Raw genomic sequence first — 24,146 nt, 5'->3', positions numbered from 1 at the left:
ATTACGTACATTATTTAACTATTGCATTTAGTTTTTTTTCATATCACATTTGCCAGAGCGACCATTATTAAGCCTTTGCCTCTAAATTTTTTATATTCTCTCATCTCATCCTGTCCTCGATAAATTTGCTGAGGCAATCTAATGTCTGCATTTATCTCATTAACAGCAATACACTTCATTACCGCTACAGGAAGACACGCGGCCTAAATGGCAACCTATTGGCCCAGTTAAAAGTGGCACAGAGGTTGAACGCTGGAGTGAAGGGAAACATAATACCACCATTTTTAGGGTTATTTACTGGCTTTGACTCACCTTCTTTACACAGGTTTCTCCTCCTGCCCATAATCTAATCCCACACTGCATTGCCATCACACCTATAACATTCCTCTTGACTCAAAACCAGCCTGGGAGCTGCCACACTTATTTCCTTTTGTTAAAGCTGGGCCAAAAGCAGACTACTAATTACCTCACTGCTGCCATACACAACTCGCACCAGTTAGAAAAGGAGTGTCAATCCCGTTACCTTCGTATGCAAGATCGGGCGCAATTATATTTAGCCATTAATATTCTGAATAGCAGATTTATCTGATTGTGTAAGATGTTAGATGGCATTCAGCTTCAAAGACATACTGACTGAGTTCCTTAATTAACATTCCAAGGGGGCAGAGGTCCACAGCTGGACTCATTATACCTGCATTAATTAGGAAAAAGGCAACGTAACTGAGGCATGGATGTAAAAATAAACAAATAAATAAATACACACACATAATGAGGGTGGGACTTTGAATTAGAGACTTGTACCTGCCATGAGGATGTTTGTTATCTCGCACCATCTCCCTCCCCAAAACTTCCATTTCAACCCTGTTGTGGAGGGCCAACTATGCCAAGGGCCTGCCCATGTTTCCTTCCCCTACTTTTTTTGCGATTGATTAGATTACTGAAAATGAATAAGAACATTTCTTTTTTTTTCTTGTCACAAACGAAAAGATCAGTTTGACGCAATTTAATTGAAAAACAACAACGATCAAATGTCCGCTTGTCCCGAACAGATGACAGCTGTAAGATTCAAATGTCTACAATAAAGGTATTTACAGTATAATGCGTTATCAATATATTTTGAAGAAGTATTTGTAAATACACATATGGTTACAGCACATGCAGCATACATCATTATACTTTCAAATAGCCAAGGGTGCACATACCGGTAAGTGTTTTGTTTTTTAATCAGACAGGTTGAAGGGGCTCGAGTAGTGTTGTGTCATTAGCGAATGACTTGAACGAATGAATCTTTTGTGTGAACGTAAGGAATAGAATCACTTTATGAACTGATTTGTTCCTTTTTCAGTTCAGCTGAGCTCAGGTCCAAGCATGTGGTGCACAAGAAACTACCGCGTAAACTGCAACACTTGCGTGGGGACAACCATGGCCGAGGGCGGTGGGGGCTTCGCGGGCATCTCAGTCTCGCTGCGTAGCGACTACGACAGTTTGTCAAAATGTGTCTTCACATGGAACCGGTCCGTGGTGCAAAAAAGATTGGAGACCCCTGCCCTAGAGAACTGTGCCAAATCAGCTGATTATGCGGTCCCATACTATAAGTTCGGTCTGGGCATTAATGGTTAAACTGAAGTGGTTGTCGAGGGCCCACCGACATGCTAACCTCAATTGTATTAAACATGACTTTAATGTTTGATAAACCAATAAATTGCAATGTTTTCTTAAGCTGCTACTGGTGTAGCTAGGGCCCTGTATGTGTTGTTACAATTACAAAACACACATTAAAATAAAAACTGCAAAAAAGTATAATCACTTACATTAAAAACTTTTTTTTGTAAGGAGGAATAGGAAGGAAGGATGAGCTTTGTTTATAAAAAGTTGCCCTTATTCTTCATCTTCATTTACATTGGTGTACAAACATGAAAGATGATTACCAAGTTCGAAACTACAACTTGTAGATATTCCGTTTTTAAATACCGTACCACCATTTTCAATAACTTAACAGAACGGTGCCATAAGGTATTACAGTACAAATGTATTACTTATTTAGGTACCTCAACAACGTTTGGCAATGAAAACAAAATGTGTATACTGTACAATACCAAAATGGGGCTTAATGAATAAAGATACTTGACATTTAGAGAAATCCTTACTAATCGCTTCAAATAATACATAAGAAGAGCAGAGGGAAGCCTTGGGTAGATGAGCGAACAAAAAGCTCCAATGAAAGTGCTGCTCAGCTGGGAAGGAATAAGGCGATTTAACTATAGACTGTGTGGAAGCAATGCTACAGCATTGAGGCACAGGGAGAACAGTTAATCAGCCAAGCAGAACTGTTATCTCAGTAATTAGATTGCTCTGTATGTATTTTGAGAGGAGCGCACATATCTCAGTGGAGTTTGCTGCAGAAAGAGAGAGCCTGCTGAAAGAGATTAACACTGTAGAGAGTTGTGTAACAGAGCTTCTCTCTCCTTCGTGCTGCGACGTTTGGAAAATATTCCAGGCTGGAAACCTAATAACATTCACAGCACACAAGTCTGAGTATTTTTTTAAGTTAGAATCCTGATGCAAATGAGGTTCAGGCTACAAAAGAATGCTGCTCAACCACAAGGGTAAATCTGGTCATTGAAAGGCTGAGTGACATCTCAATGAGCCAATACAGGCACGCCTATGCTCGATAATCAAACATCGCCTGTAGGCACCAGTGTTTCCCTCGAGGCACAATTAAATATATTTATCAGAGTTTGTCTCTGAATGTCCTGCACCTCCTGTCAGCAATTTGGCCCAAATCCACTTCTGTAAAATGCAGACGTTACCACCAAAAAGAGAGAGGATGCTTAGGAAATGTCAGCCCAAAGCTAATCATATTTTAAACAGCTTCGGTTAAAGTGTATTAAAAATGCAGGAGAAGGCATCAAAGCTCTCTCACTTGGTTTTCATTTTAACATTTTTTTTGCAAATGTTTCACTTGGAAAAGAAAGACAATTGTAGAAAGATTGGGATTTCAGGCCTTGGCACAGACTAAATCTAATGTATTAAGTGCCATTTTTCCAAAACACAATGCCTGTGCAGTCCACACCCCTGCTGTAAATATCTAACACAATAGCCTAAAGGGAAATAATATTATGTTTCTTTTTTAATGATCCTAATCTAAGAGATGGTAAGAAACTGAGGCAGACGGGCATGCATGAAAGCACAGCATGCAGCTCTCAGGGGAGCAGAAGTAGCGCATGTAAATAGGGAAGGCTTGTTTTAATCAAGGCCTGGTCAGTTTGCATACTTCAATCACATAGGAGATAGCTTGCAGGACAACCATTTGTTTCATTGCAGTTGGAAACTAAGTGAAGCGCTCATGGCTGTGAGGCTCGCAAAAAAGCTGTGACTTGGGGGATCAGTTGGGTTCAGTCCCCACACATCCACAGCGAAGACATGCGAAAGCGCCCTCATCTAGAAGACAGGGGTCTTGTTCTGTGTGTGTTTTAGTCTGGGCACACAACTAGTGAGTTAGTTCTTGCATGTGTGTGTCATCCACATTAAACAACAGAGAATGTTCATCCATCACTCTTAGTATGAAGATAACTGGACAGGACAGTGGATATGTAATCGCTTCCTGGTGTCCAGTGCTTTCGTGTATCTGTGTATATGACCATGTACGATCAAATACTAATTGGTTGTGACTGTTTCCTGTTGCCTCTTGAATACCTTTAATTTAATTGGCTGCTGAGTTATGGGCAGTCTGTAGCTGAATTGGCTTTGAGCTGTCTCGCCGTTACCAATGCTGCTGCACTTGAAACTGGCTGTCCCTGTGGGTCAATTCAAATGTCATAACTCCATAAGAACTGATGTATTGCGTGGCTGATCAACACAAATGGAAGCCTCCGCTCAGGGTCTCATTTACTAATTAGCTTGTGCGCAATAATTCACTGCTTAAAAGGCGGTGTCAAATTCCCAACTGGATGAGCCTCTGGCAACAGAAAAAAAGAGAAATAAAATAAAACCTTTAATTTCTCAATGAGATAGCTGCCATATGAAAAATGCCACAGTTTAAATGACTGCTGGCAAAGAGGACCGCGTGCGATTAGCTCCCAGGCAATCACTTTGTCCTCCAAGTGAAATAAAACTGATGCGTGGCACAGCTTTGATTTGGTGATTTTTGGGTTATTTTGCTTGTTAAGAGACTGAAAAACTGTGTTAATTTTTATAACACCTGAACACAATTACAAGAGTGAAGTTATTTATCCTTTAACTGAAGCATTGGTTCTAGTTTGCAGACAACTGCAAAGGGCCGAGCATGAAAAGACACTGCCATGGTCAGCACTTTGCTTGAGAAAGATGGGAAGACGCAGGTGTTGCCGTAACATTAAAGAGGAAAAATAAATCCTAAAAGCTGTTTGTCTGGGAATGGACGAGGGCATTTCTAGGAAAGGCAGCCAGCTCAGGTGCAAGAAATGGAGATGCAGGAGCATGTTACGTGCCTTTATCTGCTGATATATATGCATGAGGATTTCCTCATCATCTTCAGTGTTGATTCCCCGTCCCTCTGATATTTGACTGGCAACTCACATCAGTGCAGGCAAACCAGCACATCCTTTCAGGAAAGCTGCCCGTTGCACTGAATGGATGGCAGAAAGTAGAGGGAGAAATTAATTTGTTTTCTAGCGGCTGGTGATGGCGATAGCACCCGTGTCCATTTGCCAACACTGGAAAGTTGTAAATTAGAATTGCGCCTCAGTAGTGCAGAAAGGATGCTGCTTCTGCTGTGAAAAAAACGAATTTCCAACAATAATACTTCACTTTTTTTTGTTTTAACAATTAGGGATAGGTTAGCAGAAATTCTATGTTGACCTTAATTTTGAGAAACTGCATTGGAGATTGGACAAGGATGGACAATGGACAAGGTTGAGAATCATGATGGATTCAAGTAGAATTTAAACAAATCACGGCTTGACGTGGAAATCAGTGTTTGAGTCAACACTGATAAGTAAGTCACCGCCGTGCATGTCGTGGAAGAACTTCCAAACGGGACTTTTGCATCAACAATTTATAAGGTTCATCAAGGGATGAGTAGAAATGCGGTAAGGGAGCAATATCCACAGGAGAGAGCTTGGAGCTGTGGGCAAAACGAAGAGCTTAATGTATATTTTATAAAAGAGAATACTAATATGAATGAATAGGCTCTTGAAGACTCCAGGATGGGGTAGATAACAGCCTTTAAATGCCAGACGAGATGGCGGCTCAAAGAAATCCACCTGCAGCGCATCAACCAATCATTTTGTTTCCATCAGCTTGAAAGTCATGATATTTCCATGGAAATGGTAACTCTACCACTTTACCACGCTGGGGTATGCAGGTATAGACAAGTATAGGACGGAGTCCCCTCCATTATATTGCGGTTCATCATTTTTTTATTTTATTATTATTATTATTATTTTTTAAGTATACTTATTGTAATGACAAAGCCAGCAAATTCTATTGGCATTATTACATTATGAGGGCTAAATACAAGCAAAAGTCATTCTTTAGTTTGTGAGATCAGGCTTTGAGTGTAAAACCATTGGTGCATCTCCAAGAAATAAATGAATGAAGCATTTTCACAAATTGTTACACTTTGTCAAGTCTAATATGGCAGCAAAAATTATGTACGATACAGTATTGTTTTGCACAGACGTCCGAGTCAATTGATTTTGAGTATCTGCTGATACTGAGTAACGATCCGATACCTAGGCAGTAAAGGGCAAAAAAATAAAAAATAAAGCGCGCATCTAAATTGTCATGTGCATGTGTTGATTTGAATTGAAGTATCCCAACACCTCATATGGCTATACGTCTAGTGCAGCAGTGATTCAAACCAAGTAAAAGCTTTTTTATAGCATATTAGTTGTTCAGCACAAATTAACGATGCAAGCAAACTATATTTAAATATAGTCTTAAATAAACAAACTAAAAGTAAACAAAACAAAATCTGAAATTCCACATTACATTCCACGTAACAACATAATGATCTTACTGTAAATGGTAGATAAATCAATTCCACACAGTTCAAAACTAGAGCATTAAACTTCACTTCTAAGCGGTAGCTTCTCATTCAGTCACAAATAAAAAACAAAACAAAAAAAATCCCATTTTCAGGGTAGTGAGAAAGATAGACCAAAACAGAAATCTCAGTTCCACGCACAATGCTCAAATTACAGACATTACAAAATCGCTGTTGCACTGCCATCACTTTTCAAATCAAATTACAGTATATCGGCACTGCAGAGATTATTCCTGTCCCGAGATGCCAGTTTCCAGTTTATGCTATTATCCACTACTGTAGTAACAGCAGGCCCAACTACAACGTAACCTGACCATGACACAATAGATATATAAAACCGAGCTATTGCTGTTCCATTGGACAATAACTTCATACCTCAAGATTGAAAGCCAATCTTTCACCCAATACGATCAGCTGAAACATATCTGATCGGCCCTGATTACTGATCACTTAATCGAATCAGGACAACCCTAGCAAATAGTGTGACATCATAGCAGCACAACCTAATAATCCAAGGAAATAAATTGAGGACTTCCGGCATTTATTTTTTTTCCATCTTCTTAGCATGTATCTGTCTTTAATAATAATAGGAGGGGCGGCATTGGTATGAATGCAAGTGTGCATGGTTGTTGATTATTGTCATCTATTAGCCCTGCAACTGATTGGCGACCAGTGAGGAGTGTGCTTCCGCTGTGGTATTATAATTGATGTTTATTGAGAATCAGACTTGATCAGTCGAACAGAACAAAGTTTCTAGACGGGAGAAAGAAACAAAGACAAAAGACAAAGCGCTAATTGTAAACAGGATGAGTGAAGTCAATCATTACATTATCTACAACAATGAAACATTAAATATGAGTGTTGCATGGGGCTGTAGTGCTACACCCTGTAAGGGAAAGACAGGACAAGCTAGAATAGGACAGGAGAAGAAGCATGCAGGACCAGGGTCGTGAACCCGGCTGTACAACTGAAGTGTGGTGGCATTAATTATGTAAATTACGAAAGTGTACAGGACGAGAGTATAAGTGAGTTGATACATAAGCGATTTGCATATTCATGAGTTATTTGTTGCAGTAAGGGGTGTGTGCCTGCGGATACATGCAAGTGAATTGATACCATTTTACATGCACAAAGACTGACAGAAGTTTCCTGTAATTGCTGTGGCCGCACCGCAGCGGCCAACCCAATCAAATCGAGGGGCGGGATTAGGACCAGGGGTCCACCCGAGAGCACCCCGTCGGACGGGACATGTCCCACACCGAGGGACCCAGGGCGGTCCGCCGGCTCCACCGAGGCATCCCGACAACTGCCACACCGCAGGGACCCAATGCCACCCCCCCCCCACCAGCCAACCACCCCACCCACCACCCCACACTCCCCGCTACCCCCCTCCGCCCACACACCACCAGGAGAGCCTGACACCCCCCCCAACCCGCAGTGCCCGCGATGCAGCCAGTCCCTGCCCAGCCCAAGGGCGGGAAAGTGTCCCTTGTTTGTTGGAAAGGACGGACGGATAGGGGCACCCGACAAGGGAGGGGGAACCCAAGGAGCAGCCCCGAGCCATGAGAGGTCAGCCCCAACACCAAGCAGTCATCCAGCCCGGGCAGCCTGGCCTTGGGAGCACCTCCCCACCTGTTACTATGACTGCCAGGTCCCCGACTAGCAGTCATTGGCCAGGTCTATAAGTACCATGTGAATTCACAGTATCTCGCCGCCTTCTTTTATTAGGTGCAAAAAGATTCTTAGAGTTCATTATACCCTAGATTGGGCAAAATGGCAGCAGCGGTAAATGTCATTTGACATCAAGCTGACTGTATAGAGGCTCATCAAGAAAGGAGCAAGGGCTCAAGGGATGTGAGGTAGACGACAAAGTTCCCCAAAACAACCGTAATAATCCATCAGAAATAATCTGGCGGCGAGCCCCTTCAATTTGACAACAAGGTTGTGTTGAACGCAGTTAACCAGTGACTGTCTTTCAGGCCGGCACATCCTGCTACCACGCGATAGGATAAAAGCGGAACGTCACGTGCTAATAGGCTTGCCTCCCTGTCAGATTTCTTCAGCACTACACATGGAGAAGTGGCGTGGAGGAGTGGGGGTGAGGTTGCGGCGGTGTTGGGTGGGGTAATGGGGTTAAGCATGATGATTTGTGGATTTGTAAACTGTGTGTATCAGTGCTGGCTTTAATGTCCCTAATATTGTTTGAGGGGGAGGAGTCTCAGCAGGAAGTACCCCGATAGTGATGCTGCACACTCATCCTGGGGCAGGTGGGATTTGTCACCACCAGTCAGGATTTTCAATGGCAGTTCATTGCTGGCACACCCAGTGATGAGGGTACGGAATTAAGATACACTGTGTCCAATGCCACCTGAAAGTAGGGTGGTTAGTCACAAGCCTTCCTTCAAACTCTGACCTGCTGACTGCGCCATGTTTGATCAAACTAATCCTTTCACACAAACACTACAAATGAGCACATGCTGAATCTTTGCAAAATCCTGAAGCCTTGAGCTGAGCAAATATTTTTGACAATCATCATATTAAAATAAAATGAGTGATGGTGATATCTTTGTTTGACATGATCAAGTTCAAGTCATTCATTCTTGTCGTTACGCTATATGGTTCAAGAGACCTGATATTTTTTTGCCCACCAATTTGGTCTAGTACAGATATGCATTATGTGTATGCATGCGCCCCCAAACATGTATTCATTTGGACATCCTAAGATCCAAATTAAGCCTTAATAATTTGTGGATGAAAATATGCCGTCTGTTAACGTGTGTCATGCAACCAGACAGATTGGATGTGCTATGTGCTTTGCAAGCCGGATGTCACTGAAATATGCCAATTAATGAAGGCTACAAATGCAAAACTACATGCTATAAGGTGAATGAGAGTTGCTTATATGGAATATGATGGTTGACTGCAAGCAGTGTAGTATGGATAACAGTGTCTGCCTTTTTAGCCTACAGATAGCAAGATACAGACATTAAAGAAAGAAAAAACAACAACACATTGGTCATTGAAATAACTGATGAAGTACTGATAAAGTAATAAATAAATTTTATTTAAAAAATAACATGAAAATCAGGCATGCATTTATTTTTGTGGTCGAGCAGAAATATTCTAAAACACAAACTATTACAAAAATAATGGCAAACTTACTGTTGCTTAATATTTTGTTACACGTGAAAATGAAGTCCTATTAAAATATGGAACTGACTTGGTTATCTGTTGGGGTTACTTCACTTTATCCAGCACAGGATATCTTGAGTCTGTGCATGGTATAGTCTGTATACCTTCAACACCAGAGATGGGGAGACACGGGTCAAATGACATGACTCGACTCGAGTTGCCAGTTTTATCACTCGCGACTTGCTTGCCAAATACTCAAGACTTTACAGACTTCGGAGCCAAGAGACTTGACTTGAACTACCTGACTTGACAAGTCATCTCATTTAGAGTTGGAAATCTGCATGTTCATTAAGAGAGATTACCTTTTTTGAAAGAAAAAGAAGCGTTTTGGGGGTCATTCGCACCAACCTGGCAACGCAGTCTGCACTGTTGTGCACTTGCCAATGTGAAGTAGCCACCTGCATGAATAACGATGGAAGGAGCTCCAAAGACAATACAATTTTGATTCAAGGATTATGTTGTCAATGAAGTCTTTAAAAAGAGGATGGTAACTTGCATGGTTTGCAACTCGCGCATTAAAGAAACAACGACGTGGAAGTTCATCTGTCACTACAAAGCTCAAAAAGATAGGTAAGCTAATTTAACAGTTTAACGAGCTGGTGAAACATTAAGTTTCATAGACTGGTTTGGGATGATTAAAATATAAGTGATCCGATTGTGAATGGTTTAGTTCAACTAAGCAACGTAACCAGGGGTGGGACGGTTTATGATAATTGTCAGAACCTTTCGTTTCAGTTCATAGGCATGCAAAAATCTCTTTTTTTTCTTGGGAGGTGAGACTTTTTCTCATCCAAGTGAAGCTCTGCAAGAGAGAATACAGATTCACCTCGATCCACCTCGCTAATCTACGCTCCCTACCCTACAAAATGGATCAGCGTCATCTTCTGACAAAGACCAGTAAAGACTTTGGATGTTCTGCCGCCTTGTGCTTTACGGAAACTTGGCTTTGTGAGGATGGCGCCGTAATGCTTCTGGGCTTTGATCTTCACCGTGCAGACCGCATCAGGGAGTTATCGGGGAAAACAAAAGGTGGCGGAATATGCTTCTATAGCAACGAAAAATGGTGTACTGACGTCACGGAGCTCAGCACACACTGGAGCTCGGATTTAGAGTAGCTGTTTTTGAACTGTAAGCCATTCTACTTGTGAGTTTGCATCTTTCTTTCTTGCCGGTGTTTACACTCCTCCTCAAGCTAACACGAATGCCGCAGTGCTAACACTCGCTGAACAAGTAAACAAAATTTAAAAACAATACACCCAGACTCACCCCTCATTATTCTTGGGGACTTTAACAAAGCTAAACTCAACCACAAACTCCCTAAATACAAGCAGCTGTCCTACCAGGGAAAATCACATTTTAAACCACTGCTATACTACGCTAAATAAAGCATACAATGCCATACCTCGTGCAGCTCTGGGCTCGTCTGATCACTGCTTAATTCACTTAATACCGACAAACAGGCAAGAACTTAAATGCGAGAACCCTACGGTGAACACAGTGAAAAAGTGGACCGACTAAGCAAAGCTAGAACTTCAAAGTTGTCTAGACTGCACAGACTGGAGTGTCTTTGAAAAATCAACGGGCAGCCTGGATGAATATACGGACACTGTCACATCCTATATCAGTTTCTGTGAAGAGGTGTGTGTACCAACAAAGTAATTTCGCACGTTCAATAACAACAAACCATGGTTCACTGCCAAACTTAAGCAACCTCGCCAGGCTAAAGAGGACGTATATCAAAGTGGACATAGGGCCCTGTATAATCGTGCTAGAAACCAGCTGACTGAAGAAACACTGCAAAGAGAAACTATGCAGTAAAGTTAGAAAAAACAGTTTACCGCTAACGACTCTAAATCAGTCTGGCATTCATTACAATCGCTAACCAATTACAAGCGACCAACACCCCAAGCTGAACAATAAAAGACTAGCCGACGACCTGAACAGCTTCTACTGCAGATTTGAAAAGGGCACTTTGAAAAGGACACGATCAATGCAAACTAAAACAAGCTGACATTCCAACAGCTTCTTCCCTCTTGCCATTAACTTCTTAAACTGTTAACTTACAATTCCATTGCAACTTGCTGCCAATTTTGTCTTGAGTTTGTTGTCACATCTCTTTTGGCCCAATTATACATTACTCGTGGGGACAGCCAAGGTTCGATGTTTTGGAGACAAAGTTAGAGAGAGCAGACTTCAATGGTTTGGACACGTCCAGAGGAGAAATAGTGAGTAGATTGGTAGAAGGATGATGAGGATGTAGCTACCAGGCAAGAGAGCTAGAGGAAGACCAAAGAGAAGGTTGATGGATGTCGTGAGGGAAGACATGAAGTCAGTTGGTGTTCGAGAGGAGGATGCAGGAGATAGGCTTACATGGAAAAGGATGACGCGCTGTGGCGACCCCTAACGGGACAAGCCCAAAGGAAAAGAAGAAGAAGATACATTACTCGTGCACTCACTGTAATAGTCTCGCCACGCTGCACTATTTGCATATCTGTTGGTGATCAATAATGGCCACTCATGTGCCAACATTGTCCCAGATTATCGCACTACTAGTCACTTTAAACTGCATACATTTCCTGAAGTCTGCGCGCCCTTTGCACAATGGTCATTACATCAGACTATTGTTCTATTAGTCATTTCAAACTGCTCTGATTGCTCGAGGACTCTGCATCTTTTTGCACATTGTCCCAAAAAAACAAAAAAACAAAAACAAAAAAAACAAAACAAATGGAAAAAAATAAATGAATAAATTGTACCAGCATTACAACCTTTTATTGTTTTAGTGTTTTTTTTATGTCTTTATGTCTCAAAAGTATTCTCTGTCAATTGACTGTCTGTTGTCGTACTAGAGCGGCTCCAACTACCTTAGACAAATTCCTTGGGTGGTTTTGACATGGCAGATAAAGATGATTTTGATTATATCTCTCATTTATTAATGAGGCAAAGCGGTGTCCACTCTAGAGCAGAAAGTAGCACCTAAAGTATAATGCCAACCACTGAATGCAGAAGAAGTGACGTGGTGTTGCTAGCGGTCAGTTGTGGAAATTAAAAAAACATACAAACAAAAAAAAGGTCTGGAGACGTTTGCGAGCATGATGAAAGCATCTGCGCCAGAAGATGCCAGGTATGTTATAGGTCTGCTGTATGGGATTACTTTGCTTTACAATCACCGCGATAAAAAAAAGGTCGTTGACAAAAGTACGTTCCACCATTAGTAAGTACACTGCAAATTTTGAGTAGCCATGTGTGAATACTACTGAATGCATTTATTGAACTGTCACCATTAAAATGTCATCTGCTGTGGCGATTCTGAGATTAAACTGTCTACACGATGTTTTAAAATTGAGACCATAGCATATGAAACATAACCTTTACTCTAATGACAACTGTCAATTGTCCAGAGTCAGTGCTTCTAAATAAATACAGTCTACAAGTGATTTAAATAAAGTAGAGGAGACAGGAGGAATGCAGATTTTGTTCACATTACTTTTTTTTTTTTAAGGATGGTGACATTTTTATGTATTGTATTATTCCCTTAATTATGAATCTCTTTCATTCACCATTAGGTACACATCTAATTATATTTTACCAACGGAAAACAGTCTTGGCTTTTGTTTAATGGTGTTCTCTTAAGAACAATAGGAGTTACAAGGCTTTCACCACAAAGTACACAGCATAGTTTGTTCAGAAATAAAGCAGAGTTAAACTGAGTTTGAAATACAACTTTAAAACAATTCAGTGCAATATATTTAATCAATCATCATGTCAGTTGTTGTTCATTTAACTTTCATAAGGTGTAAATACTTTTATTAGTGTTATTATTTATGGGGGGAAAAAAAAATTGTGAAAAAACATTTTATGTCCACTCCAATATATGTTGGGACTGAAGCACAACATTGTATGACTTGACTTGTGACTTGCTTAAACCAAGTAATAACGACCCGACTTCACTTGCTTGATTTTTTTCCCACAGTGACATGGGACTTGCTTGAGACTTGAAGGCTATTTCTTGAGATTTGCTTGCACATATGTGATTTACTCCCACTTCTTTTCAATACTAACAAGGTTTTCTGGATCAAAATGTGTTTCCCATTGTCAGAAAACTTTATCTCAGATGCCGGTCATCGGTCCGCCAACAGCATAAAGAGCCGTAACATAACTGCTAAAAACACATTCTAAGGAGTCCTAATCTAGATCCTTTTGAACATCTGTGTCAGAAATTGAAACATGCAGTTGGAACTGGGAGAAGACACCCCTTCAAACCTGAGACAGCTGAAGCAGTTTACTCATTAAGAGTGGGCCAAAATACTTCACGACAGGTGCACAAGTTTTATTGAGCGTTACAGAAATGTTTGATGGCAGTGATTGCCTCACTTGACAATCCTGTTGGATCATTAATTTTAAGAAATGCCTCATTTTTTATTCGTCAGTTTTCACTACACTTTTATTCATTATTACTTTTCGTTGGTTTCAAGTTATTTCTGTGAATAGTTTCGGTTTCCTTTAACAGATGGGTACTAACATTATTGTTCTCATCTGTAGGTAAACTATGATTACTCATGTGAGGGAAAATACACCAGTCCAATGACAAGTAATTGGAAAAGAAGTAATAGTTTGCTTACTTCCACTAATGTTTAAGACGTGGAGTGTCAATGCAGTCTTAGAGAGTGTGTCAAAACAGCAGAGGTGTTGGGAGGAAAAAGCAGAAGAAGAGGTCAAGCTTCACTGTTTTTGCAGTCTGTCAGTGGGCCCCGAGGCACCATTCCAGGTGAAGGTTTCACTGCTGATTGCTGAGCGCAGACAAGACGGGCAAGGTCTTAGAGGTGCTGCCATTTGTCGTGGTTTATTTGCAATCAAGGCGACGAGACAGCAATGGGCCTTGGAAAACCAGGAGATAAAAAGACTAGAAGCCACATCACAGTAAAAAACAGGAGACCGAAGAACATTTTCACTTTGAATTGTACCCTGACATTTTATGAGAAGAGATACCGAGGGTGGAGGACTTTAAATACTGGGGCTCAACAGTCCAGAGTAACTGTGAGTGTGGTAAGAAAGTAAAGAAAAGAGTCCAGGAGGGTTGGAACGGGTGGAGGAAGGTGTCAGGTGTGTTATGTGACAGAAGAGTCTCTGCTAGGATGAAGGGCAAAGTTTATAAGACAGTTGTGAGGCCAGCCATGATGTACGGATTAGAGACAGTGGCACTGAAGAGATGACAGGAAGCAGAGCTGGAGGTGGCGGAAATGAAGATGTTGAGGTTCTCTCTAGGAGTAATCAGGTTGGATATGATTAGAAATGAGCTCATCAGAGGGATGGCAAAGGTTACATGTTTTGGAGACAAATTTAGATTTTTGGATACGTAAAGAGGAGAGATAGTGAGTATATTGGTAGAAGGGTGATGAGGATGGAGCTGCCAGGCAAGAGAACTAGAGGAAGACCAAAGAGAAGGTTGATGGATGTCAGGGAGGCGTCCGTTCCCAGGCCAGCCGAAAGACATACTCTCTTCAGCGTGTCCTGGTCGTCCCCAGGGTCTCCTCCCGGTGAGACGTGCCTGAAACACCTCACCAGGGAGGCATCAGAATCAGATGCCCCGTGCACCTCATCTGGCTCCTCTCGATGTGAAGGAGAAGCGGCTCTACTCTGAGATCCTCCCGGATGACCGAGCTTCTAACCCTATCTCTAAGGGAGAACCCGGACACCCTGCGGAGGAAACTCATTTTGGCCACTTCTATCCTGGATCTTGTTCTTTCGGTCACGACCCACAGATGAGATCCTGCCCCAAGTGGAGGAGTTCAAGTATCTTGGGAACAGAATACAATGATTTGCAAATCATGTTCGACCTATCTTTAATTGAATAAACTACAAAGAATAATATATTTAATGTTCAAACTGATAAACGTTAATGTTTTTAGCAAATAATCATGAACTTAGAATTTTATGGCTGCAACACGTTCCAAAAAAGCTGGGACAGGTGTCAAAAAAGACTGAGAAAGTTGAGGAATGCTCATCAAACACCTGTTTGGAACATCCCACAGGTGAACTGGCTAATTGGGAACAGGTGGGTGCCATGATTGGGTATAAAAGGAGCTTCCTTGAATTGCTCAGTCATTCACAAGCAAAGATGGGGCGAGGTTCACCTCTTTGTGACCAAGTGCGTGAGAAAATAGTCGAACAGTTTCAGGACAATGTTCCTCAATGTACAATTGCAAGGAATTGAGGGATTTCATCATCTACGGTCCATAATATCATCAAAAGGTTCAGAGAATCAGGAGAAATCACTGCATGTAAGCGGCAAGGCCGAAATCCAACATTTAATTCCCATGACCTTCGATCCCTCTGGAGGCACTGCATCAAAAACCGACATCAATGTGTAAAGGATATTACCACATGGGATCAGGAACACTTCAGAAAACCAATATCAGTAAATACAGTTCGGCGCTACATCCGTAAGTGCAACTTGAAACTCTACCATGCAAAGCAAAAGCCATTTATCAACAACACCCAGAAACGCCGCCGGTTTCTCTGGGCCCTGAACTCATCTAAGATGGACTGATGCAAAGTGGAAAAGTGTTCTGGGGTCCGACGAGTCCACATTTCAAATTGTTTTTGGAAATTGTGGACCTCGTCTCCTCCGGACCAAAGAGGAAAAGAACCATCCAGACTGTTATAGACACAAAGTTCAAAAGCCAGCATCTGTGATGGTATGGGGCTGAGTTAGTGCCAATGGCATGGGTAACTTACACATCTGTGAAGGCACCATTAATGCTGAAAGGTACATACAGGTTTTGGAGAAACATATGCTGCCATCCAAGCAATGTCTTTTTCATGGACGCCCCTGCTTATTTCAGCAAGACAATGCTAAACCACATTCTGCACGTTACAACAGCGTGGCTTCGTAGTAAAAGAGTGCGGGTACTAGACTGGCCTGCCTGCAGTCCAGACCTGTCTCCCATTGAAAATGTGTGGCGCATTATGAAGCGTAAAATACGACAATGGAGACCCCAGACTGTTGAACAGCTGAAACTGTACATCAAGCAAGAATGGGAAAGAATTCCACCTACAAAGCTTCAACAATTAGTATCCTCAGTTCCCAAATGTTTATTGAATGTTGTTAAAAGAAAAGGTGATGTAACACAGTGGTAAACATGACCCTATCCCAGCTTTTTTGGAACGTGTTGCAGCCATAAAATTCTAAGTTAATGATTATTTGTTAAAAACGATAAAGTTGATCAGTTTGAACATTAAATATCTTGTCTTTGTAGTGTATTCAATTAAATATAGGTTGAACATGATTTGCAAATCATTGTATTCTGTTTTTATTTATGTTTAATACAATGTCCCAACTTCATTGGAATTAGGGTTGTATATGATTTCCAGGGGTCACCCAATGACCCTCGCTATTTGCTGCGTGCGGTTGCTAAAACACACAGGTCTTCAAATATTGGCACATCTAAAACAAACATTTATGATCGCCGAAAGGGCAGGGAAAACTTCCAGCAGGTGTTGTGTCGGGTGCTGATGTGCATACTTTCACCACAGGGGTAAAGTGAAGTCATATGTTTATGAGTTGCCCTTTTCTGAATGCTGCCACCAGACGAAAATAACTTTTGGGAGCTGCAATTACATTGAACCACCAATGTTGAGCTAATTAAGTCATATTTCAAATTCAATAACAATCAACTTGGCCAGAGAAAGGCCAGAGCGAGCGCAATGGGTGATGGGGGACGGGTAATTGTGCAGTGGTAGTTTCTGGAGCCTGGAGTGCTTCGCTTTACTGTAAGTTAGTCATGACATTTGCTTCAGAGATGGGTCATGGGCTGTGGTGCACATAAAAATGTTGGTCTGGTTCTTAAAGGAGCACCAGAAGTTGTTGTTTGGTGGTCATTTTCTTTGCCGAACTACTGACCTCACTGGCAGTGGTGATTCTAGGATTTATTACTCTTATTAATTACAGTAGTACCTTATTAACTCATTCCCTGCCAATGCCATCCAAAGATGTCCTTCAGAATCCATCTATTCCCTGCCAATGCCGTCTAAAGACATCAATGGCGTTTTTTAACGGGGAGGGTCTTGTGTAGTTTGTGTGTGATCGTCGAGCCTCTGGATAACTGCAATGAGGATTGGCACCCTGAAGAGGGCAACAATGCCTTCAGCTGAACATCCCTCCCTCAGAGGAAGAAGAAGGAGGGGGCAGGCCGGCAGGGTACAAGAGACAATGAGAGAAGGCAAACATAATGGAGAGAAGGCAAACATAATGGCAGAAAAGACAAAATGAAAAAAAAAAAAAAAAAAAAAATCTAACAAAAAAGCTTTCAGTACTAGAAATGTATTGCGCCATGGCAAGAAAAATATTCAACCAGAAACGACGCCTTAGATCATGCGGGGGAATAAAGGATGACGCGCAGTGTCAGAATGACGCGCAGAGCGATCACTTTGTTGCAAAGCTATCGCCCAAAATGCCGGCCCATACATATGGCGAGATCCTCCCAGCCGCTTGCCAGCTGATCCTCTCTCGACCAGGATTTGAGTAAATGGGATCTGGAATCGTGATGAGTGAACTGTCTGTGAGTCTGGATAGCCAGCCGAACTTAATCCGAGCTTCCTCCGACGAAGACGAAGGTAACTTGTTTGCAGCTCGCATTAGATAGATTGAGCGAGCAGCCTTCAATCCTTGTTACAAAAAAACATAATTTAGTCCCACTAGTTCACATTACAATCTAACATCTGTTGCCAGTACTGATTAGAATTTTGCATTTCGTCCATCTTGCATTAATTCAACACCTGTGAGTGGAACGTCTTTTACGATTGCGACAAAGAAAAGTAATGTTTTTTTTTTTACCCTTGCAAAACATGTCATAGATAAAACGTATTCTCTAGTAATGGTATGTATTTCTTAAAACTTACAGGTTATGCATCCAGCAGACGTTCGACCGCCATTCCAGTACGCAGTGCAGACAAAAAAGGTAAAGCTTTTTTTTTTTCTCCACGTCCCACGACAGCAATTTCAACAATGTATTTTTTAGTAATAGTTATGTTTCTAAACTGCATGGGTTGTGCTTCAAGGAGAAGTAGGGACTGGTTTCAAGGACAATGACAACCACCCAAGATCCCATTCACCGCCACCAAAGAATAAAATCCAGAAGTGGTTCAAACTTTGCGAGATTTTATGCGCAAGGTAATAAAAAGCAAATGGTAGAGGAAGAGAATTTGGAGGAAATAAGTGCAAGTGTGGGAGCCCCATTTTTTCATGCATTTTTGTCTAATGTAAATTCTGTACAGTTATATTTGTAAATTATTGTTTTTGTCAAAAGTACTTCTTCAGTGTTGTTTTATGTTCAAATGTTTGAGATTTTCACAAAAGAAAACAAATATTGGTGTCAAAGTCATTGTTCTGCTTGATGTGTCTGCTTTCACAAAAAGGCTGTTTTCTCAGTTTTTTTCCCCTCCAGAAACTGATATGGCTGAAAGTAGCCTATATTTGACTGCTGATTACTAAAGAACGGTGTCGGCTAGAGACAAACTTTTTCTCTGATGAAAGAAGAGAGTCTGATCAGAAAATGGATTGATGGATGCTCGAAAATCCCTGGCAGTCAAGGGGTTCCCTGCTCAGGAAACGGCTGGCAGTGAATGAGTTAAGAGATGTAGCCTAGAGCAATAGCTTAAAGCGTTCTTCAGATGTATTCGTATTGTAAGAATGATTACAGCCCTTACCCAATTAAATAGATCTAGCAAAATAAATGTGATCCGGAAAAGGTTTATGGTCAGAACATCCTTGCACAAAATGCAACGTACAATAACTGCTACTTTCAAAAGCTTCTCGAGATACTCAAATTGATTTACAATAGAATTTATTAGCCCTGATGCTACCAAAGGCAGCATTTTATATACAGAAAAACAGTAGACTACAGTTAAATTAGTTATTATTAGTTATGGTACCTATGCAATAAAAAAAAAAAAAAGGGAACAGGGCTATATAAAAGGGCAATTTAGAGGCTTCAATCAACCTACCATGCATGTTTTGTGAATGTGGGAGGAAACCAGAGTACCCGGAGAAAACCGACACAGGCACAGGGAGAACGTGCAAACTCCACACAGGTGAGACCGGATTTGAAACCAGGTCCTCAGAACGCCTTTTTTATTTATTTATTTTTTTCCCCCTCGCTCTCCATCCATCCATCCATCCATTTTCTGAGCCGCTTCTCCTCACTAGGGTCGCGGGCGTGTTGGAGCCCATCCCAGCCATTTATTTATTTATTTAAATTGCTGGTATTGTCAAACAAAAGTTAAATAAGTGTCTTAATTTAATTATACATTTGATATAATGTATGTAAACACGAATGAGGCCTGAACTTCAGATATGGTCATCTTTGGCAGCTCTTGAAGAAATTTTGTGCATTAAAAAAAAAAAAAAAGACACTGTAGACTAATATTTCTACAAGTGGTTTGTAGCCATCTCCTGCCATACGTCTCCCCAGTGATCTCATCTGGAACGAAGTGCTTTGTCTTGTTTTGCTGAATGCGGAAGGTGGTTGTGCATAACCTCTATTGATTGTATTTGGAAAATACAACCCAATGATATGTGAATGTGCTCTTCAGATCTGACTTCAAACCTGGTCCCACGTGTGATTCCACCCAGAGTGTGTGTGTCCTTCACTCTGCCCTTCTCTTTCCGTGTGAACATCTCTTCCATTTACTGCCCTTGACACTAGCCGATTGAATTGTTATCTGCCATCTGTGGACTCACATTCAGCATGCTCTATCTGTTGCGACAGCCTAATTGAATCTGCAGTGTTGGAAGTGTGGCGATACACTGGCCACACCGTGTCAATGCCAAAAGATAAGGGCTGCTTGAAGGAGGATTGGGCTCACCACAATCAAGATGTGGACATGTTGATAAATGGGTGATAAACTGTTTCGGTAGGTAATCTGTCGATGGATTTTGCTCAGATTGGCCCATAATGGATTCCCTCCATTGGCGCCAAGGCTACGTATATATCCAATACCCCATAAATGTATTGGGAGAGTAGAGCAGGGAGAGTCTCATTTGCCTCAATTTCTGCATAAAACCTAAGTACACCACATTTTTCTATTTCAACAGGTCACCTGTCAGCTTTAGTAGAAAAGCTTCAACTACACAGAAAATATTTTTTTGCGTGTCTCCTACCTCAAAAGAGCAAAGCCTTTTTTTTTGGTCTTCTTCTCCATATCATCTGCAGCATCCTCACTTCTCTTAATTCCTTTGGTCTTTTTCTCCTGCTTCTTCCCGCTGACTTTCTTCTGCTTCTTCACATTGTCAATATCCAGGTCCTGACGTGAGGAGCTGCTGGCTGGTGTTTCATGACCAGAGCTCAGCTCAGACATGTCATCATCTATGGAGGAATGGCTTATTTGGTCAGATGGCGGCCAGGACGAGGCAGCGAAAATATGTCATTACGGTAATTGAATTCCATGAAGCATTTTATCCAGTATTCATGTGTCTCTTCATCTAAAAATATGTTAATGTTGGTTCGTATATGTAAGTAGGGCGACACAATTAATCGACTTTGAATCGTGATTGCGATTTTGGCTGCCACGATGCAATGAGCCAGATCGTCGCCGATTTGTTTACATTTAAAATGCGTGCACTGCTGCATATGAAAAGTGCTTCATTTGCAGGAGTACCCGCAACTAGTCAGCCAGCCACCAGGGTGCGAACCTATGGTTAAGGCTTCATTAAAGGCCAGCACCACGCTCTGTGACCAACTTCAAAAAGCTTAAAAATGGCATTGATTTATTTTGAAGGTGGCCCTCTCAGCACCTTGGCAGAGCGGCGGCATGTCACGGTAACACTGTTAACACAAAATGTTTCAGTAATGGTAAATACACTGGAATAAGGAAACTATAACCAAGATTATCTCCTTCTCCTTTCAGCGTGTCCCGTTAGGGGTCGCCACAGGTCATAATCCTTTTCCACGTAACCCTATCTCCTGCATCCTCCTCTCTGACACCAACTCCCTTCGTGTCTTCCCTCACTACATTCATCAACCTTCTCTTTGATTTTCCTTTAGCGCTCTTGCCTAGCAGCTCCATTCTCATCACCTTTCTACCAATATACTCACTCTCTCTCCTCCGGACGTGTCCAAACCATCGAAGTCTGCGCTCTCTAACTTTGTCTCCAAAACATCTAACCTTGTCCCTCGCTTTGATGAGCTAATTTCTAAACCTGTCCAAACTGGTCACTCCTCGAGAGAACCTCAACATCTTCATTTCCGCCTTCTCCAGCTCTGCTTCCTGTTGTCTCTTCAGTGCCACTGTCTCTAAGCCGTAAATCATGGCTGGTCTCACCACTCTCTTATAAACTTTGCCCTTCATCCTAGCAGAGACTATTCTGTCACATAACACACCTGACACCTTCGTTCACCCGTTCCAACCTGCTCTTCACTTCCTGACCACACTCACCATTGCTCTGGACTGTTGACCCGATTTAATCAGTAACAGTAGTCAGTAACCTCTTTCAGATTACATTATCTGCACAAAACGTAATTGTTGTGCAGATGCTTGCATGCTTCTACCTCCGCTCTTGTAGGTCACCCTATGTTCCTGCTTTTTCTGGAATAAGGTGTTCACTACAGCCATTTCCATCCATTTTGCAAAGTCTACCACCATCTGTCCCTCCAAGTTCCTTTCCTGGATGCTGAATTTAACCATAACTTCTTCATCACCCCTGTTACCTTCACCAACATGTCCATTACAACCTGCACCAATCATGACTCTTTCTCTGTCAGGGGATGCTCAGAACTACTTCATCTAGCTCCTTCCAGAATTTCTCTTTCCCCTCTAGATCACATCCTACCTGTGGGGCATAGCCACTAATTACATTACATTATACATAACACCCTCAATTTCAAATTTCAGCCTTATCACTCGATCTGATACTCTTTTCACCTCCAAGACTTTCTTAGCTACAGTAACTCTTCCTTTAAAATAAAGGAAGAGTTAATATATATAAATAAAATAATAATTTTTATTTATTAATAAAATTAATAAATAAAAAAATAACTACTTAATTTCTCTTCCCAGCTACACCATGGTAAAATAATTTGAACCCTGCCCCTTAGCTTCTAGCCTTACTGCCTTTCCACCTGTTCTGGACACACAATATATCAACATTTCTCCTAATCATCATGTCAACCAACTCCTGAGATTTTCCAGTCATAGTCCCCCAGTAGATTAAGATTGACTAATTGTTACTTACTTAATATATGTTTAAATTAGATTTCAGAGGTGGAATGTTATGCTTGATTACTTTCTGATTTCTCTGAGAACCCCAGTGAGCCTGCTCAAATTTAGGTACAAAAAGATGGGTTCAACTTTAAATTTCTCATTCCTTGTCAAAATGGTAAAACATCAAGAACCTACTGAAATTTATTCTGTATGGTCTATTCTCATTAATATGACTGATGGTCGAATTAAACTAGTATGACATATGAAGCATTTTAAAAAAAATTCAGCAAGGCAAAAACACATTTTAAGAAACGAGGTATTATTTTAAGAATCATAAGTCATTTCATACTAGTTCCATTGGCAGATTTTTTACACTTACATTAGGGACAAAGTGTCTTGTACTTAATGTTGTTTTTTTACCTGTTTTGAGAAGGTAATATTTTTCCACCATACAAAACCGGAGGACTGTGTGTTGGTAATGTGACATCTAATTTAAGTGCAGAAACCTTTATTATGACTTAAGATCAAGTGAAAGTTTAAAAATGTGCAGCAAGTACAGTCACAAGCCAATTATGTTAAGCCTACCATCTTCAGAAGGGCCTTCATAAGACTTGTCGATGGCAATGCGGAAACTCTGGTTGCATCCGCGTCCTCGAACCATGTGTGGTTGTGGGCGGTGAAATGGAACCTGTGCCTTCATATCATTTTGGTGGACCTCCGACATGGCTGACTGGAGACTTTCGAGGGAGCTGGACTTCCAGAGGCCCAGTGTTGGGCCCAGTGTTCCCCCATCAGTGGGCCCTGGAATATGGATAAAAGAGGTCAGGGCAAGTGGATGTAGTTAGAAGGCTGATGTAAGAAGGCCTGGTTGCTGGAGAAGCAGGGGGATATGCATGATAGAGACTAAAAAAAAACATCATCCTAATATATGAAATATTTAAAATTTTGTTTCCTACAACAATCACAGTGCATTTGGATTAGTTAAAATATAGAAGGGGGGTTTGTTGAGGTTCTGGTATTATTGTGTGATTGCTTAGAAACAGGAGTAAGTGGTCACACACAATTTTAAAGAAATGTTGCCACAAAGATCACATCACCTTAAAACAAATGCATGCACCCGATTTTAATACCTGTGCATGAATTAAACTTTTAAATTCAATTATATGCTAAACATTCTGCCGACATTATGGGAGTTGACATATTAAAACAAAGTAACAGTTCTTGTGTTGAGGTTGTAGTCCGTCTTCTGTTTCCTATGTTCTCCTCGAAACAAGGTGAAAGTAGTTGGTGCTTAATTGTTCAGGTAAAGTATGCAGTTTTCAGTAAATATGGGGGATACAAATGTAAATTCAGATGTTTACATCACGGTAAAATAGTCCAAATCATGAAAAAGTGAACATATTTTCTTTTATTTAAATCAGTCAGCAACAATATGCCATAGTTTCTCATTAAAAAAAATCTGTAGATACGGTATATTATTAAGTAAATACCGGTGATGGGTAAAATTCAGTACCGGTAAGCTCTGCATGGGACAATATACACTGATAGACTGTTTTTTTTAGCTTTGCAATTTACTTTGCAGTGACAAGCGTGTGTGTGTGTGTGTGTGTGTGTGTGTGTGCGTGGATGCGCGTGTGTGTGTGCACCTTCGCCCTCTCACAGTTATAACTGTACCCAGCTTCAAAGTGTAGCTCATGGACGTGGAAAAACGTAAAACCACTAGCAC

At 41.2% G+C, this 24,146-nt stretch overlaps 1 protein-coding gene across 3 annotated transcripts in view; it reads right to left on the bottom strand.

Annotated features, from left to right (window-relative positions):
• Positions 1–24,146, bottom strand: part of pard3ba (par-3 family cell polarity regulator beta a) — a 188,226-nt gene that overhangs the window by 49,681 nt on the left and 114,399 nt on the right. For all 3 annotated transcript variants that reach the window (XM_061692038.1, XM_061692046.1, XM_061692054.1), the window contains 2 exons: positions 23,006–23,221; positions 20,382–20,586 (listed from right to left, as the gene is read on the bottom strand). In XM_061692038.1, the coding sequence (XP_061548022.1) occupies positions 20,382–20,586; positions 23,006–23,221 (421 nt within the window). The remainder of the gene's footprint in view (positions 1–20,381; positions 20,587–23,005; positions 23,222–24,146) is intronic.

This window comes from Phycodurus eques, chromosome 1, assembly GCF_024500275.1.
Source record: "Phycodurus eques isolate BA_2022a chromosome 1, UOR_Pequ_1.1, whole genome shotgun sequence".
In the NCBI taxonomy this organism is placed as follows: Eukaryota; Metazoa; Chordata; class Actinopteri; order Syngnathiformes; family Syngnathidae; genus Phycodurus; species Phycodurus eques.
This window is presented reverse-complemented; position numbering and strand designations above follow the sequence as displayed.